The sequence below is a fragment of the Gouania willdenowi genome, chromosome 13 (assembly GCF_900634775.1).
Source record: "Gouania willdenowi chromosome 13, fGouWil2.1, whole genome shotgun sequence".
Lineage (NCBI taxonomy): Eukaryota > Metazoa > Chordata > Actinopteri > Blenniiformes > Gobiesocidae > Gouania > Gouania willdenowi.
This window is the reverse complement of record NC_041056.1, coordinates 13,563,676-13,582,050: the sequence shown is the minus strand read 5'-3', so window position 1 is coordinate 13,582,050 and position 18,375 is coordinate 13,563,676. Positions and strand designations below refer to the sequence as shown.

The following is an 18,375-nucleotide window of genomic DNA, read 5'->3' as shown; positions in this document are numbered from 1 at the left end:
TTGTAATGTTTTGTGCAGCACATGTTTCCTCTTAACTTTGTTACTTTTAACCTTTTTAAAAACCACCAGTGGACAGGCGTGATAAATTAGCATGTGTGCCAAAACACTCAAAACAAGGGTTACCATGTGTAATTGTGATGTCCATATCAAATAATAATTATTATTTATTTTTTTATATTATCTAGAGAGCCTTGTTTTGTTTTTTTGTGATGGGGTAGGTGTGTATAAGCTTTAGCTTTAACCCCTTTCGGCTGATAAGTTTTGTAAATAGGTGTTTGTTCTGTTTTTTTGTTTTTCTTAAGACTGCCAAAATAAAATTCTAATTCAATTCACTAAACATGAGTGGATGAGGAAATGGAGATATAACCTGCGCTACCTTGATAAACAAAGCTTGTCCCGTGACCTACACAACACAGCCCAAATTGGCAAACATGGATCACCTGAACAAGCAGAATCAACCACAACGGCAGCTGTTTGTATTAAGTCATCAACCATTGGACAGACGACAGATGTCTGTTGACAAAGTCGGTCTCTTTTAATTACAGTTGAAAGACTGGCTAACAGCAAGACAGAGATCTCAATATGACTAAGAATTCAGCCACAACATTAATTCTATGGCTAGTATTGAATATACTGTGATAATTGGAGAAAAAATCTCATAATTTATTAATAACTACATAAATTCATATTCACCAGCATCTGTCCTCATGCAGTATACATGGACCACCAGAGAGCAATGCTGTGCCATTCCAGTCAATTTTAGCACTGATAAAAAAAATTGCAATTAAACAAGAAAAAGAAAAAAAATAAGTAGGGAACCCATCGGTTTGAACTTTCTGACCCGTCACATTTTCAAGGAAAATCTTACTTTTGTATAATGAGCAGCATCTCACTTAAAAAAAAAAAAAAAAAAGCCTTCTGCAGGTTTATAAGATGCGAGAGGTGAAAGTAAGCAATTCTGTCATCCTGGAGATATTTCAATGCATAAACATGAGCTCCTGCTCTGTTCCTGCGGTATATTTCCCCCACTAACAGAAAGTTTAATATGTAATGTGTTTGTCCACGAGCACAGAGTTTAAGACGACCAACGATAGAACACAAACAAGGGCTTAAAAATAAGGTCAACAAGGAAAAAGCAAAGGGGAAACTATTGCAGCTGTTTGTTCCCTTTGAAATTTTTTACCAACCCGTGTAATAGTTCCAGCAAGATTCATTTTGTCTGCTTTTTTAATTTAAGTTAAAGTTTCTGAAGTTAATGAGGTTAACTTAACATAGAAGACAAATTAATCATGCAGGAACTATTAAACGGAAGTCAAGTGAAACATCAAAGGAAGCATCAAAGGCGATCAACAGAACTCCTCTGACGAAGACCGGCAGTTGACAGTCGAAACATGTTCGTAGATAAAGATTTCCTGAAAAACCTTGTCTGAATAAACAAAACCTTAACATATTATTCAAAATCAAGACAAAATGTATCTTGTTGGAACATTTGCACGGAACTCAAGTGAAACTTCAGAGGAAGCATCAAAGGCGATTAGCAGAACTCCTCTGACGAAGACTGGCAGTTGACATTTCATGAAAAACCTTGTCTGAATAAACAAAACCTTAACATTTTAACACCCCATCAAAGCTTTTTCTTAAGCTCACAAACTCTTACCATATTGTCTAATTCTGCATGTCTGTGGCACAGCCAAAGTGCCCCCAATACGATATATGTTTTGTGCCAGGAGGGTGGCTACAGTGCAGGCAGAAGACTTTTCAGGTGGGCTGTAGATTGTATGAGATCGAACTCTATGAGACGATGAAGCCATGCTGCCAAAAATAGAAGGAAAAAGTCTTTCCATTTCCTCAGCAGGAATCCAGAAGTCATCCTCCTCTATGCTTAGTCCCAGTCTGAAAAGTGCATAACACGTTGCACAAAAAAGAAAATATTTGTTCCCCCTTTTCACATCTAGTTTGAAGCAAACTCCAGATAGATCTCCACTAGTGACACCGCACTACAAACAGCACAGTCAAACAAAACCTTTTTCTGCTCATCTTTCTCTGTGCCGTGCTCTCTCATCTGTGACGGAAAGTATGTTCAAGTCTTCTTTGCTGTCTCAAAACATCCATCTCTCCGCCTTTTTCTCTCAGTCATCTGCTCTCCATTCACAACGCCTGCTCTTCCCGTTTCACCTCTCAAGGTTCAAAGTCTCTCCATGCGCAGATGTGTTTGTGCTGCAACCCTCACATGCAGATTTAGATTGCATTGTTATGTTTGTGTCATGTCTATTGGGAGCAGAGAGAGGATTATGCAACAGATGTTCATCCCCACACATCAAAAATCAGACTTGTACATCAGGATCAGCCGGTGGGATGTGGAGATAAAAATGATGACATGAAGTTAGATCTAATGCACATCTGTCCATCTAGTGATGATTGTTCGAGTGTTTCCTCCTAAGGGTAAAGTCCCAGGGACAGAAAATTGTGTTCAATTTCAACAGTATTTCAATTTGATAAAAATCCCATCATGTGCTGTATGATTTATCTTTTTTAATCTCATATTCTATCATCAAAATGATAAAGAAATTTGGCTTTTCTTTCCCCTATCCCAGGAGTCTGCAACCTGCGGCTCTGGAGCCTCATGTAGCTCTTTGACTCTTTTGCAATGGCTCCCTGGAGCTTTAAAAAAAAAAAAATATATATATATATATATATATATATTTATTACAGAGGGTTTTGATGGAAGATTAATCACAATAACTTCAAATAAAATGATAAATTAGTTGGTTAATCTAAAAATAAATTACATCGTGCAATAACTCAGCCATCTTCCTACTTCACCTCCTGAAACATCTACAAACCATCAACTTTCCTTGCAGCTAAGGCTCACCTAAAGTTTTAAATCCCTGGTAAGATAATTACACAAACAGACTATTATGGAGAAAATAAAGATTTTATTTGAGTGGCAAAAGATTTATTTAAATGCCAACATGCTGTCTTGATATGTTGCAAAAAATATCATATGACCATGTGTTATCAAATTCAAGTTATTTTTTGTAGCCCTTCAAATCATTAACTCGTAAAATTATTCGATACTATTTTAACTGTATAGAATTTTACACACTGTATTATTTTCATTGAGAAGATCAGTTTTCGGCTCCGGAGGGACTTTAATCCAGGCGAGATGAGGCAAAATGTCTCCCTTGAGAGTAAAGGTTGCAGACCACTGCCCTTTATCCTGTCTATTCCCTTATAAGTGTAGTTGTTGTGATCCCAGTGTTTCATTTAAATGTGAAGTTACTGTTTTTTGTGATTCTTCTGTTCCTTGTCCTATATGTCATCCTGTTGTATAATGTTTAGTGACTCACCTTGTTTATTGTTGTTATGTGTGACATTTTTTCACATCAACTTGTCTATGGACAACAGATGGAAATTAGCCTATGGCTATATTCTGACATATTTACTGCACATATATTATATGTTCATTAACATGTACTGTCCCTATTTAAATAAATAAATGAAATCAAATAAAAATAGGTCTGGAATGTCTCTTTAATGCATTTCAATTTGTAAAAGCCTTCCATTTGTGCATCCTATCCAATTGGGCCAAATTAATCTCCTTGTCCCTGAAACACCTCTGAGAGAACTCACAACAAGCCACATTCACACACAAAAGGCAGCTGATTCGAGGAGGAGTAATTGTTGTCCGCTTGCACAGATAATTGCTCATCCTTTGGATCCGCATTTTGTAGAAGTGACTTAAAGAAAATCTCTGCATGTGTCATTTCTCCATTAAAGGCTTTGATACATGCCAACAGGATTTCAGACTGATAATATTGATTTTGGAAGTGAATTACCTCTTTTATTTGTTAAAGTGGCGCTATGTTTCCTGCATACATGCTTTATTATGTGCTTGTTAATCTTAAGGACTTTGTGATTATGCTTGAAACATGATGTACTGTAAAGATCGACATCACTTGCTTCCAAGGGTAGAGTCCTGATGTAAAACCACACCACGTTATGTTGTAAAAAAGTTTCATGTCCTTTAGTTTTGAACCTACAGTGAAGAGAGCAGTACAAACATTACGTCTTAGAGACCGAGCTGATTCTACTGAATCATTGATCCATCAACATCGGTCAATATGTAACCGATGTATTAACTATTTTGCTGTAAATCTATCACTTTACATCTGTGTGTATGTGTTGCACTCTGACTTTTCTTATTTATTCTTGTGTATAGAGTATACCTTGTCTAATTTGTCAGTGGCTTTAATAATAATGAAAACAATAATATCTATGAAAAAAGGAAGGAATCTCTGTCTGTCTGTGTGTCTGTTGTTCAAATATATCTGCGGTTCAGGGACAGACAAAGCTGAGACTTTAAACATGGCTGCTGCTTGGTTCAGTGATGTGCAACGTCAGATTTGTCTGGACGCCTCACCCCCACGGGAGCGGACAATTTGAAGAATTGATGTTGGCAGGTAGTCATGGTTACTCAGGATAAATTACAGCTCAATGTTGACTTTCCGTGAAGTGTTTTGCGATAACACGTGTTATGAATTGGTGCTATACAAATAAAGATCGATTGATTAGTAAAGAAAAAAAAACAATCTCTTTCTCTCTCTCAGCAAGCTGTAGATGTATGCTAGCCTATATTACAGTGCTAAATATATACTTCACTGCACAAGTATTATTAATGCATTGGATTTATATAGCAGTACTCCTCTGTATCCTTGTTTTCAATTATATTTTGGGTAATATAAGAATTTGTGTTCATGTACAGTATGTATCCTGTGTATATCAATGTTTTTATTTGATATATCAGCCAATATATCGGTTATCGCCAATACATCAAATATCAGCTTTTTTAGCCCCAAACATCATTATTGACATCAACCACAACAATCCCATATTGGTCAGGCTCAACCTGTTCAATACTCTTTTGAAAAATAAAAGCACTATTTTTTTTTTTACTTTTTATTGTTTTGGTATTTTTTGAAAAAAAAAAAAAAGCATAAAATTACACTTTTCAGTGTCACATTAAAATCACAGTGTATTCTGTAGGAGGCGGATCCTTGGGTTAATGGTGAAAATGATCATAAATCATGCTGTCTGTCTGCCACTGCTGTGGTTTTAAATACCAAAGAGAACGGAAACAATCAAAGGGATTTTTGAAGTGTCCAGTTTTAAATATCAAATAACTCAATGACATCTTTCAATATAATTTCTTCCCCCAGAGCATATGATTCAGTCTGTCTTATTTTTGTGAGACATCACAGCTTAGGAAAGTAAATTCGTCAGGCTGCCAGGTTTAGGTCAAAACATAAATATTCCAAATACTCCGGCTATAACACAGAAGAGATAAACCGTTAACATGTGTGTAACAATTCATAAATCAAATCCACATTTCACCTCCTATATTAATGGTGGCAAAGAAACAAATGGTTGGTCAGTGATGGTAAACCATTGCCCTGCATTTCTTTGACACTCTGTCAACTAGTTTGTTTCTGCTGAAGGTAAATGAGTCTGTGCGAGTAGCCTTGCATGTATTAGGTAAAGTGCGAGCCTGAATCTGTTGTCAGCTAGTCAGGACTAACACAGACGGACGAACACTCGCATTCACATTCATACCTGTGGGACAGTTGGAATATGTAATCCACTTGACGTGTCATTGAAAGGAAACACGGTGAAACACAGGGCTAACAAGCAAAGATCCGAGAGTGGAGCTGCTTCGCAATAACATCTGCTTCTGTTTTCAAGCATAATACATGCAAACAAATGGCCTGCTTGTTGAAAAAAAATATTCTTTAAGCTCAAATACCTAACGGAACGATTTCTGTTAACAAAATTGCAATGTACTGTATATGTGACGACACTTAAACATTAAATATATCCAACATATTCAGTTTATCTATAAGGTTTTTAGTTTTTAAGTGACTATTTTGTATCAAAGATAAGACATTATTAGCACCACTTGGTAATTTGTAATCATTTTTGTAGATTCAAGTTTGTTTTTGTAATCATATTGCAATGGTTGAATGTTTTCAGATAAGGCTTAAACAATGTTTTAAATGTGTGGCTGCTAGGGGTGTGTATTACCTGGCATCTGGCGATACGATTCATATCCCGATACATAGGTCGCGATACAATACGATATATCCCGATATTAAAGTATAAGGCAATTATTGCGGAGTTTTTTTTTAATATATGACTTAAGAAACAACTAATCTATAAATATGTACAACTTCATGAGAACATTATGTATGAAATATATTTTACTGGCATATTTTACACTCAAAGCGTTGGCTTTAACATGCCATGTGCCAACAACTTAAAATAAAAAAAAAAACATACAATCTGCCTGTGGCTTTTAAACCAACTTTGACTTTAGTGCAACTTAACTGAGGTACAGTATATGCCTAGAACAATAAATAAATACAGAAAGTTAGTACTTTCTTTTTAGATTTTATTGAAAAAACAACACAAGCTGGTCGACATGCCCAGGTTTCAGCGCACTTCATTGTGCAGTTACAATGTCTCCTGCAGTGGAAAATTATTTCCTGGTTAAATAAAGGTTAAAAAAAAATCGATATGGATGCATTTGGAATGGAACCGAGAATCACGAAACGTAATATCGCAATGCATTGCCAAATCAATTTTTTTTCAACACCCCTAGTGGCTGCCATCACTAAATAAACAAAGGCAGTCATTTTGGTTGTCCATGGTATTTATTTCTTTTTTAAATCGTTTTTTATTATCATTATCTTTTCAAAGACGTATTGTTTAGAGACCAATGACAACAAACATCTGTTTATAGCCTGAAGACTTTGAATGACCTACAGCCACTCACTTGTGCACATGTTCCCTGTCAGTGTTTACATTGTATTTATATTTTTGTGCTACAGTTTATAGAAAATAACGCACTGCTCGGTCCAAGTCTGCATGAACCTTTTATGGCTTATTATCTGTTTGAAAAATAACTGTTTTATGGTTTCATTGGCATGATTGTTGACATACATTTTGAATGACATAAAAAAACAAAACAATCTTACTTATACAGTAAGTTAGTGCTTGAGGCAATGATGGCCTGAAGATTAAGGAGAATAGATGATGATTGGAATTATTTGGTTCAAAAGGCAAGGCAAGGCACATTTATTTGATATTTAAAATCATCAGTAAAATCAATTAAAATCATCAGTAAAATCAATTAAAATCATCAGTAAATTCATCAACAAACATTACATCAACAACATGACCAAAAATCTCCCTCTCAATCAGATGCAGTAGAGAAAAAAAGTGTCTTTAACTTTGATTTAAAAATGTTCACATTGGATGCTGACTTCAGCTCTGCTGGCATTTTGTTCCACTTCTTTGCAGCATAACAACTAAAAGCAGCATCACCATGTTTACTGTGAGCTCTGGGCTCCGCTATCTGACCTGTGTCCATAGATCTGAGAGACCTGCTGGGTTCATACCTGACTAACATCTCACTGATGTATTCTGGACCAAACCCATTCACAGATTTATACACCAGCAGCAGAACTTTAAAGTCTATTCTGAGGCTGACTGGGAGCCAGTGTAAAGACTTTAAAACTGGAGTGATGTGCTCTGACCTCTTTGTTCTGGTTAAAACCCGAGCTGCAACGTTCTGAACCAGCTGTAGCTGTTTGATGCTCTTTTGGGGGATTCCTGTCAGAAGACCATTACAATAGTCCAGTCTGCTGGAGATAAAAGCATGGACCAGTTTCTCCTGATCTTTCTGAGTCACTAAACCTTTCACTCTGGAGATGTTCTTTAGGTGGTAGAAGCTGTTTTTGTGATAGATTTGATCTGACTGCTGAATGTAAGATCTGAGTCAATCAGAATTCAAAACTGCAACCTGTGAAATTTGTAGGTTTACAAGCCAGTGTTTTCCAAAAACACACTGGTGTACCATGACAGGTAATCAGATTTACCTTGTATAACATAAAAAATGTGTTGATATAATTGTCATTCAGAATTAATTTTACTAATAATATAAAATAGTAATTTTGCTATAAGTTAGCATTTTTTTTTCCTATCTTTAATGAGGGGCTGTGAGTAGCACATATAGCCTTAAACTTGCTACATTGTACATTGTTTTGTGTGCCGCAAGCCTTTACAAAAAGCATAAAGTGTACTCAAGGCACACCGAAGGTTAGAAAACAATGAAATACGGTAAGTGGTAAACACTTCCCACCTAGTCCTGGGGTCTTTATGCAAGGCTGTGAACTCTGAAACCACTCCCATGATGTGTGTTAGCTGTTCTTGTGAAAAAGGTTCTCTAAATGACTATAAAACTAAAACACAAAAACTTCATCTTGGTGAGATCAGCAAATATTAAAATCAAAGGAACATCATTTTCCAAACAAGTAGCCCAGGCTGACTCATTGCTGTAGCCCTGAGCGCAACTCCATGTCAGCTCAGCTGTTTCATGTTCCAACAGTCGGTGAAAAGTCAGCAAAAGCCAGAGAATTATGACCATTGTCTGATAACACAGTCTTAGATAAAGAGCTGCAGTTCCATTATCTTCTCCCTGTTTCAAACTGGATTTTATACTGAACTATAGGCAATTAGCAGCAGACAGTCTCGTTTGTGTTCTGCTTGGCACTTACATAAACCTGGAGTGAAAAATTACATCTTAACAGAAAAAAAAAAAGTGCTTTTTCATGACATACAGTAGTACATGTAAACTCTATAATTAACCCTTGCATTGAATTACATTACTGCCTTTCTTTTTATCCCTGGATTTGTTCATTTGTTTGTTCATATCCACTTGAACACCAACCCCTACATTGTGATTTTCTGTTGTTGAAGGAGACTACAAACAAAAATATGTACATTTGGTAGGTATCCATCCTTTAAAATTCTGGCACTTAAAAGAAAACCCCTAAGTTACAAGATCTGGACACGAAGTGGCGTACAGCTTTCAGTTATCAAATTATACAGTTCTTTTTTTTAGTTTGGAAGGTTTTACAGGGTTTTTTTTTGTTTTTAATTGTCTTTCATAAACTTCTTACTTAAGCGCAATGACCTTTCTGTAATGTTTAAACACAGTCCACTGAGCCTATCTCACATCATGGCTCAAAGAGGAAAAGACAAAGCATGTGTGAACCAAAACGGGGAAGAAGCTAACTTTACTCATTCTATATCTATTTATTAGCATGAATTCCTTCATTTAGTGGTGATGGTATGTAAATATTTCTACTATGGCAGATGATTCACTTTTTTTCTCCAACAATGGAGGTGGGTTTTCCCATTCTTTGCTACTGTATGTCAGTTATTAAACAGATTTTCTCACATCAGGAGAAAAAAAAAAAAAAAAAGCCTTTCATTTTCTTAGTTTATTGATTTTCAAAATTGCCTTACAAATCATTGCTTGGTTATTGTTAGTGAGGATGTACAGCACCATCACTATTGTGTTCCGTGTACTTTATTATTGTTAGAGAATAGATTTTTGTCCAATAACTCGTCCACCAATTTTATGAATAGAGACGAACAGCAATGCTTTAAACAATGGACTCAAACAATGGCTAAAATCCAAACAACAGTTTTCACATGAATAGTTTGAACTGGTTTCTGGCTTGCCCGTGTTGCCTCTGCTCTACAACTAATGACTGTATTCACCTCTGAATATTGCTCATCTTTAATTGTTGTAATGTTTTGTACAATGCATTTTTCGCTGCTTTCTTATTACTTTCTCTAATTATTAAAACTTTAAAAGCCTCCTGTGGACAGGTGAAATTAACAGTAGTGCACTTAAAACAATACCTCTGGGTCATAACCAATGTAATTGCAATGTCTATATCAAATAAACACACAATAAAAAAAATACTGACCAGGGTACTCCAGCATACAGAATATTAAGGACACTACTGCTATCTTCTGGCGTTTTGATAAGGTTAACTGTTATTGATTAATTGTCAAAAGAAATTGACATTTTCCTAGTGAAAAATTATACACAGTGCCCCATGCGGTTAGTCGATATTATACAGTTTACTGTATTAACAATACTGACCGAGGGGTTATACCGACTCTGAGGGTTTTTTTCTAACTCAGAGGGGTTTTTTTTTATCTCCGAGGGGTTTTTCTGAATTCGAGGAGTTATACTGACTCCGAGGGGTTATACTGTCTCCCAGCCCTTTTTTCTGATTCTAAAGGATTATACTGACGCCGAGAGGTTTTTCGACTCCGAAGGGGTTATACTGACTCCGAGGAGTTATACCGACTCCAAAAGTTAGGGTTAGGGTTATGCATTCTGACTTGACTCGTCTTTGAAATGCAGTTAATCTAGTTCACTATTAATTTCCCAAAACGATACGATAATATAAATACCTTTGATTTTAACAGACACACCAGTCTAAATGTCTACAAAAATGATAATGATACTGTTGGTTTGGTTTTGCAGCCTAAACAGAAACCTCCATATTTCTCTGAAGCACAAATGTCAAGATTTCTAACCCAATATTAAAAATTTACATATAAATTAAGCCAACTGAAAGACAGACATGAAAACCTGTGTGGTTACTGTCACTAAATACGCAACATGAAAAGTGCGGAAATCAAAGAGACCTTATAAGCAAAAGAGCAAAAAAAAAAAAAAAAACACTCTTATCTTGCAGTCACTCACTTCAGCTAATTAAGAGTCCTTAATTCAACAAAAGGTTTCCCAGGATCCTCCTGTGCGCTGCACTAAAATAAAGTACATGGTAGCTAAAAGATGATGCATTAACCAGAACTGCTACAGGGAGATACCCCAAGAGTAGGAGTGCTGTTTTTTTTTTTTTTTTTTTTTTAAAAGGAACTTCATTATGTGTATCAGTGCATGTTTACACCTGTTGTTCCTGGAGTCAAACTGATTGGCTGGGAGTTAGATACAGTGTCTTTGGCAGCAGAGCCGAGCAGCTGTGCAAGCTGTCACATCTCTACTTCACAAAAAGCTTTAGAACTTATACTCACTTCAGCTCTGGTCACAGGAGATTCCTGAAAGTAATGATTAAAAAAAAAATGAGCCAAGTAGCCAATAACTACAGAGAAAAGGAATGGATTATTGGAAATTTCATCAAAAACACCAGCATTTATAGATCACTTCCTTCCTGTTTCTCAAACACATCCATGTAAATCCATCACACAGTAAAAACATAAATATGTTCAACTGTAGATTCAACCCATGGCCTCAATTTTTCCATTTATAGTCCGACTTTTAATCAGCCTTCCTATTTTTACATACTTAAGTCAAATATGAAAAATAAATGAACTTAGGAAGTAGGCCGGGGATACAGTAACGGTGCATGAGTGAAATCTTGTAAAACTCAAGTGACAGTCACTGAGGAGAACCAGATAAGTAGATGAATAAATATTACTCAGTTTGTACGTGAACTGAGAGCAAATGCAGAGAAGAGGCATCTTCCATATCAGACTTTTAACAAATAATGGCAGAATTTGGTCTTCCAACTGCATATGCATGAGAATTTTCCTCCTTAAAGAAAATGTTTGGTGAACAGAGCAGAGATCTGAAGAGATGCAAGTGTGTTCCCTACTAGAGTCTGCTGCTTGCTGTTCCTGCCCTGGAGCTGCAGAAAAGCGAGGCAGAGACAAAAACCCAGGATGGTGGTGGTGGTGGTGGTGATGGTGGTGGGGGGGAGAAAAAAAAAACTAACTGAGGCAGCGTGCTGAGATTCATCACCATCATCATCAGTAGTACAGGAGGGACACATCAGGAGAAACACATTTTACATGGAAAAGTCATTTCCTCCATGTGGTGGAGATTAGCAGCCGTGCACGCTCATCCAAAAACCTTGCTCTCTCCATCATTTCTCACCCCCAGCTTTAACTTAATTTCTTCACACACATCAGCAGCAGCAGCAACCACACTTGTGATCAAAAATAGTTAGAAAGGGAGCAATCTCAAGTCTAGCTCACAGGGAGAGCGATGATTGTGTTGCTCGGTTTGACTGACAGTTGCAATTTAAGTGTCAAACACACAGGATTGAGCGAAAGGGTCACTCTAACAGCCTGGGGACTACTGAGACCTGGATTTTTTTATTTTACCATTACAGCTAATAAAATAATAATAAACAATTAAAAAAAATAAATTGAAAAAAGCTCAATCACACACAGTGACTTGGAAATAAATCAATTTTCTGATGACTTAAAGAGCTGCAGTGGAGCCAACAATCTCTATAGATTCCCAGTAAACATGTTAGCAGGTGCTTATATCAGCAGGAGGAGAAGTTGCAGGGCTTGATAAAAAGGTTAATGCACATCTAGATTCATAGAAACTGAGAGCAGAGCAAGTCTAATCAAATCAACAAATAAAGAGGCTTTTCTGCCCCCTGGTGACAAACACAAAAGGACAGACGAGCTTCCTGGTGCTTTTTAACTCAGAACCTTTCATTAGGGACTGGCGAACCTGTTTACATGCTGACAATAAATGCAAATTACAGCTGCGTAAACATGTAATTCATACTACAGCGCAAACATGAACCTGATTTCTGCAATATCCAAATAAATAATGGGGGGAGAAAACGTGTTTTATATCTAATTATAATGCCATCGTCGAGTTTCAAAAGCAGCCGTGGTCAAATTTTTACCCCCAAAAAAAAGCACCACAGGGGATCCAGGATCCAGAGGAATGTGCCCACCATGCAGATACAATTCTATATATAAATAAAACACCTGAAATGGCTGAGGATGACTACCCACCTCTCTCCAGGTTCACATTTCTGCAAACTTCCAGCTCTGCCATTCCAAAGCTGAAGTTGTTGATCTCAGAAGGTTCCTTCGTGCGCTCTGCGCATCATTCATTCAATTCCACAGATTCCAAAAACACCTTCTAGAAATCTTCGCCTCGTCCACTTTTCCATGCTTGTTATAAAGATGATCGCCAAGAAGTGTCACTTCTGTGTTATACCTCGAATGAATCAAAATGCTTCCCAGCGCCTGCTCGCCTGTGCAGACTCACATCCCCCGTCCCTGTGAGCACATCACCTCCACACACAAGCGCAACACGGAGCAAGGAGACGATATTATAAGCTGATTGATCACTCCTCCATAGATGAACTCAGAGTGGATGTTAGTAAGACGTACGACAGCGCTCTGACTGTGGGATTAACCCTCAGAGTTGAACATTCATCTACAAGCTTCAACACTATGTGTTGTAAATAAAATTAAAATAAAAATTAAAAAAAAAAGATTTGGCCGTAATTCAATGTCTTTACTAACAAACTCTTGGTTCATCATCAGCCATTAGTCATTTTATCCGAAGTGTATCATCAGAGGAAAAAAGAAGAAATGCGCACCATTGCGCATGGATGCCAAAGCGCTGACCCATTTTACGCAGCCGCCTTCTTCGCTCCTCCTGCACGATTCCTCCTCAGATTAAGCATCGATACGTGATCGATTACAAAAACATCACTATCACTTTAAAGCTGTGCGTATCTGCGATTGCGATCATCAATAGATTAAGCAGACAGCTCAACGTATTACTTGCGCGTCACGGTAGTTGGTCGCCTTTATCCAAATTGTGAAGATTTGTGTCCAATTTCCAAAAATAGACATGTCACCTTTCAAAGTGTAGTTTGCATGTTCTCTTTGTGTTTGCATGATCTTTCTCTGGATATTTTGGTTTCCCTAGACAAATGGCTTATTTGGCTAAAATGTTGCATGTCATGTCTGACAAGTTTTGTTTAATATTTGATGGAATATGGACAATAGGTTTGAAATATACCTGAAACCAGAAGAAATTAGTGCATATTGTATGTTTTGTACATGTACAGTATTTTAATTTGTGTAAGAAAAGAACGGCATCCATTGGCTATCAAAGCCAACGGTGCAGAGCAGAACGGCTGAAAGATAAAGAGAAATGTGGTGTGCTGATTTAGTTTTTCTTTACATTTAACAGTAAAGGCGGGACGATATATCTTGCATCAACATTAGTGCAATATTAAAATGTCACAAAATGTATCGTCTAGGGTATGAGTGGTATTTCAGGGGGTTCAGATAAAATCTAAATCAGATCTACTACCCACAATATTGTTGTGGTTTGTTTTTATTTTTACATTCCTATTGAGTTGAAAAGGTCATACCGAGAGTAAAAGCTTGGTTATTCATTTTTTTGGGCTTTTTCCTTTTGGAAAAATATTGTATTGTATCATCATTGTGACCCTTTCCTAGTCTATTGTATTGCATCATGAACTCATTGTATCGTCCCACCCCTATAGAGGGTTTTCACGGCGCGTCATCAACCCGAAATTCGCCAATTTTGGAGATAAGCAGCCTTTTTACATACAGCACACAAACGAGCAAATCCCGAATTTTGAGAGGTAATGGAGAACTATTGCCGTGTTTTTGGCTGTACTAATCGGTCAGACCGTGAAAAACAGGTGGAGTTTTATAGACTGCCAAAAGTTATAACAAATCAGGGAAGAACAATGTCTGTATTTTATTGTCAGTAGTTCTACAACAGGGGAGCAGTGACATGAGACTAGCAATCCGAGGCTCAAGGTCCAGAATAGTCTAATGGGCTGTAACTGTTTGATTTGCCTAAATCTAAGATTGCCTGGTGGTTGTATGCTATTTTAGAGTAACTACGCTGTAGGTTCACTGAGAAATTATTAGAACTTACTGAGTTGTCTGCCGATACACAGTATATCCATTGCTAACGCTAGCCTCTACAGACGCAGCCAACCTCCAAACTTCTATAAGGTCTTTTGCAGTGTATGGGTTTGGTGAAATCCAGGTAGTTGACGATATCAGGATACATAATAGACAAGAAGCTTCTCCGGGTCGTCATTGATTCAAAACGAGGAGCCCACTCCACCAATAAACCATATAAACCATATTTTTTCCCAAATATCATGCCCTTTCCTGCGGCTCAAGTCCTTCCTGTATGCCTTTGCATTTATGACGCAGTTTGAAGAGCTTTTATGTGATTTATCCATCGCAGAGTACACCTCTGTGAGCCTCCAACATGTAGAGTCAACAGCCGCTTACCTCCAACATGGCCACGCATCCGGGTTACTGCCCAGAAAGTGACGTCAACACATGCCTCTTTACTTCTAATGAACTGCATCTGGACACTACAGTCTCCAGATGCGTCCGTGCCATATAATCTCATAATCCATACAGTAATTCACTTTTTTAATGCACTACAGATATGGATTAAAGGTTAAAAACATTAGTGCAGAGTGGAGTGTGTCATTCCTATTAGAGAATTTCCTTAATGAATGTTCAATCAGGCTAAAGCTGAATAATTAGTCTTGATCACTAGAGCACATAAAACCTATTTCAGTTACAATTGCAGTCAGATTGATCTTGTACATACACAGGTTAACACAGTGTTGCGTTAAAAGCCAGCACAGAGGGTCAAAATCAATTGCAATAACAAATTCCCATTTAAACACCAAAGTCAGCCTAATTAAATCATCCCTACTACTTTATATAAGCAGGTTTCCCACTGTTCCCAGTTATTTCTTACTTTACGTAATGGAGGTGCACATTTCTCTTTTATCACACCTGATTGATCACAAATAGAGCATCACTTCTTACACCAACAACTAAACCCTCGCTTTGGGAAAGAATGATTCATGTAGTTCTTCCATAGCCAAACAAAGCCCATCAACCACCTTGTCAGTCACAGAACACCAAAAACAACCGAGAGAATTGGAAACGCAGGCAAAGCCATTTGGAAACCGAATGATAGAAGTATGAGGGATGAGATCATACATGGAAGGAAATGACAAGTTGCACAAGCCACAAGATTACGAGCTGTCAATTTTTACAAAATGTTAAAAAGGAACATCCAGTTAGCTCCAAGCTATTGTTTTATGTTTTTATAAAGAAATGATTTAAAAGCAGTGAATGTTTAGTTCAGTTAAACCGTTTCCTCATTTCGTGCTTCACTGACTGTTCGTGTTCATTTTCCTTGTGGCTCTGAGCTTCATAAACATACAAACCTCAAGAAACATGTTTACAAATGATGGCAAATGCCAAATAATTACATGTAAATTACCATATCCTGATTTCAGGTTTTAGGGAAAGACAAGCAGAAGCCATGTGTGTTTACTCTGCACCAGTCGGGTCAGGAGTCGTCAAGCCTGTTCTTTATGACAGCGATACTGATAAGCACAAAGTACACAGTCTGTATGAGTGGGAAGTGCGTTTAGTCAAGGTGGGGATTTGAATGTTCTGTCAGCTGTAGGTGTGAAAGGCACAGAGACACACCAACCTGTCACAGATTTGTCATGGAAGCGCCTGGTGAATCAAGGAAGCAGCAGCTTTGCCGTTATTGGATGTCCCTAATCAAAACCCAACAGCCATAACATCATGTCTGTAATTACTTCAGCATGATGTGTGTGTGTGATGCATAGAAATTGGAGGGAAAAAGGAATAAATTAGGTATCCCAACATGTAAATGTAGATTAATTTGCAATAGAACTAATAAAATAAAACAAAACAAAACAAAATAAAAACCACTGGGTTTGACTTTTATTTTTCTTCATCATGTGTATGTATGAATGTGCAAAGAAAGAACAATACATTTAGAACATAAACACAATTGCATGATTTGGGTCAGACGTGTTGCATAATTTCATAGAATTTCAGTGAGTTTTGAGTGACAGTAAAAATAAAAATATGTAGTATTGATTTGACAGGTGCAAGAATCTTGATAACATTAATGGAAACTAGTCTCCCCCTAGTGTTAGTTCCAGTAAACTGCATCTTCAACTTGCATTTATACATACAAATTGCTGTTGGTGGTAAATATGAACAAATTCAGCCAAGACGTAAAAGTACTCAAAATACATTGTGCAAAAAATAACACGAAACAGAAAATCTTTCTTAAATCTAACACACAAACTCTCTTAACACTTCACGTGCACTTAAAACATTTTGACAAATTGCAAAAAGAACATATTTCAACGTAGCCAACTGTGTAATCTTTCTGCGTATCTTTACCGTGAGATACGCTGTTGTCAGTCAGGAAGTGCCTGCGGTACTGTGGCTCTCCTTTCCGATTCACCACCCAGGAGCTCATCGTATGGGTAGGAGATGATCCAATGTCCTGCAGTAGCAAAAGATAGAGAAATTGTGCTGAATACATGAGAAAGGTGTTTTAGTTGATTATTGAAATACCCAAAGACTGTGAGAAATGAATGCTCAAGCATTTAGATTTTGTTTAAGAGTTTAAATCTTTATTTTCGGTGCAAAAAAAATAGAGAAATCATAAATAGTAGAAGTTGCATTTCTTTAATCTGCAGTCCATGTTTTTGTTTCTCCTTGCCACTTTTCAACAGTAAACCATCAGATTTTAATTGGTACCTTTAAAACCAACAAAAAATCCAGTGAATTGTTGTCCTCGGACCAGGTCCAGTTTCTCCACCTTCTTTTTTTTCCCCCTTTGAATTCTCAACATATGTTACAATTTATCCTCTTACCATTTCTCTTTACTATTTTTCCGACACCAACAATTTTCCGCTTATCCTTCTCAGTTACCTTTCATTCCTACATCTCCTGCCAGGTTAGAGCTTAGCCATTCTCCACCTGTTGCTCATCAGTCTTTGGAATTCATGGCTTGGGGTGTGGTCGTCCTCCCTGGGCGGGCTGCTCCTGGTGCTGCGTTCATTCCGGGTCCCTCTGGCCTGGGGTCGGGTCCCTGCTGGCTCTGGGCCCGGCGGCGGGTGCACGCCGGCTGCCCGTTCGGCGTGGCTCTGGTCGTCTGCTGGGCGTGGGCTTTGGCTCCTCCGCTGGGGTCTCGGGCGGGGAGCTCTCTAGGCCCTCCCCTCGGGGGGTTGGGCGCGGGGGTGTGGGGGGGGTGGGGGGGGGTGGGGTGGGGGGTCTGGGGGTTGGGGGTTGGATTGGTGGCGTGGTGCGCTGGGTCCTTGGCTCCTTGGGGCTTTCTCGGGTGTGTATGGGGGGGGCGATGGTTGCCTCTCGGTTTGGGATCTTGGGGGCGTTCGGGGGGCTGCTTGGCCGTGTGGTGGTCGCCGGGGGCCCCCGGGTCTCCCGCTCTTGCTGCTGGCCTGGCTGCTTCCGGGGCCCGGGGGCGGCTCGTGGGTTTTGCAGTGGCGGTTCTTGGAAATACATTTGTCATGGATGCACTGGCCTTGGGCTGTGGGATAACACTCATACTGGGCTCAACCACAGACACGTTGTTCCCAAATACCTGTTCTATGGAATTTCCACTCACTTCTTCCTCTGCTCACAGCCACCACCATTATTCCTAAGCCGCACACTGGTCACCAAACTGGCTTGATAACTCAACAATAAGCACAATATACACAACCACAATTTCACATCGCATCACTTGAAATCTATCGACTACTCCCCACCCATTCCATTTCCTATCTTGTATTCCTCTTCCCTGTTAACTTC

At 38.2% G+C, this 18,375-nt stretch overlaps 1 protein-coding gene across 5 annotated transcripts in view; it reads right to left on the bottom strand.

Moving 5' to 3' along the window:
- plch1 (phospholipase C, eta 1) overlaps nucleotides 1–18,375 on the bottom strand; it is an 81,425-nt gene that overhangs the window by 52,792 nt on the left and 10,258 nt on the right. For 2 of the 5 annotated variants that reach the window (XM_028464620.1, XM_028464624.1), the window contains exon 1: nucleotides 1,658–1,890. In XM_028464620.1, coding sequence (XP_028320421.1) covers nucleotides 1,658–1,844 — 187 coding nt within the window. In that variant the 5' untranslated portion in view covers nucleotides 1,845–1,890. Of the gene's footprint in view, nucleotides 1–1,657; nucleotides 1,892–12,705; nucleotides 13,290–16,959; nucleotides 17,066–18,375 lie in introns of those variants that run through there. The other 3 variants (XM_028464622.1, XM_028464623.1, XM_028464621.1) reach the window with 3 other exon arrangements.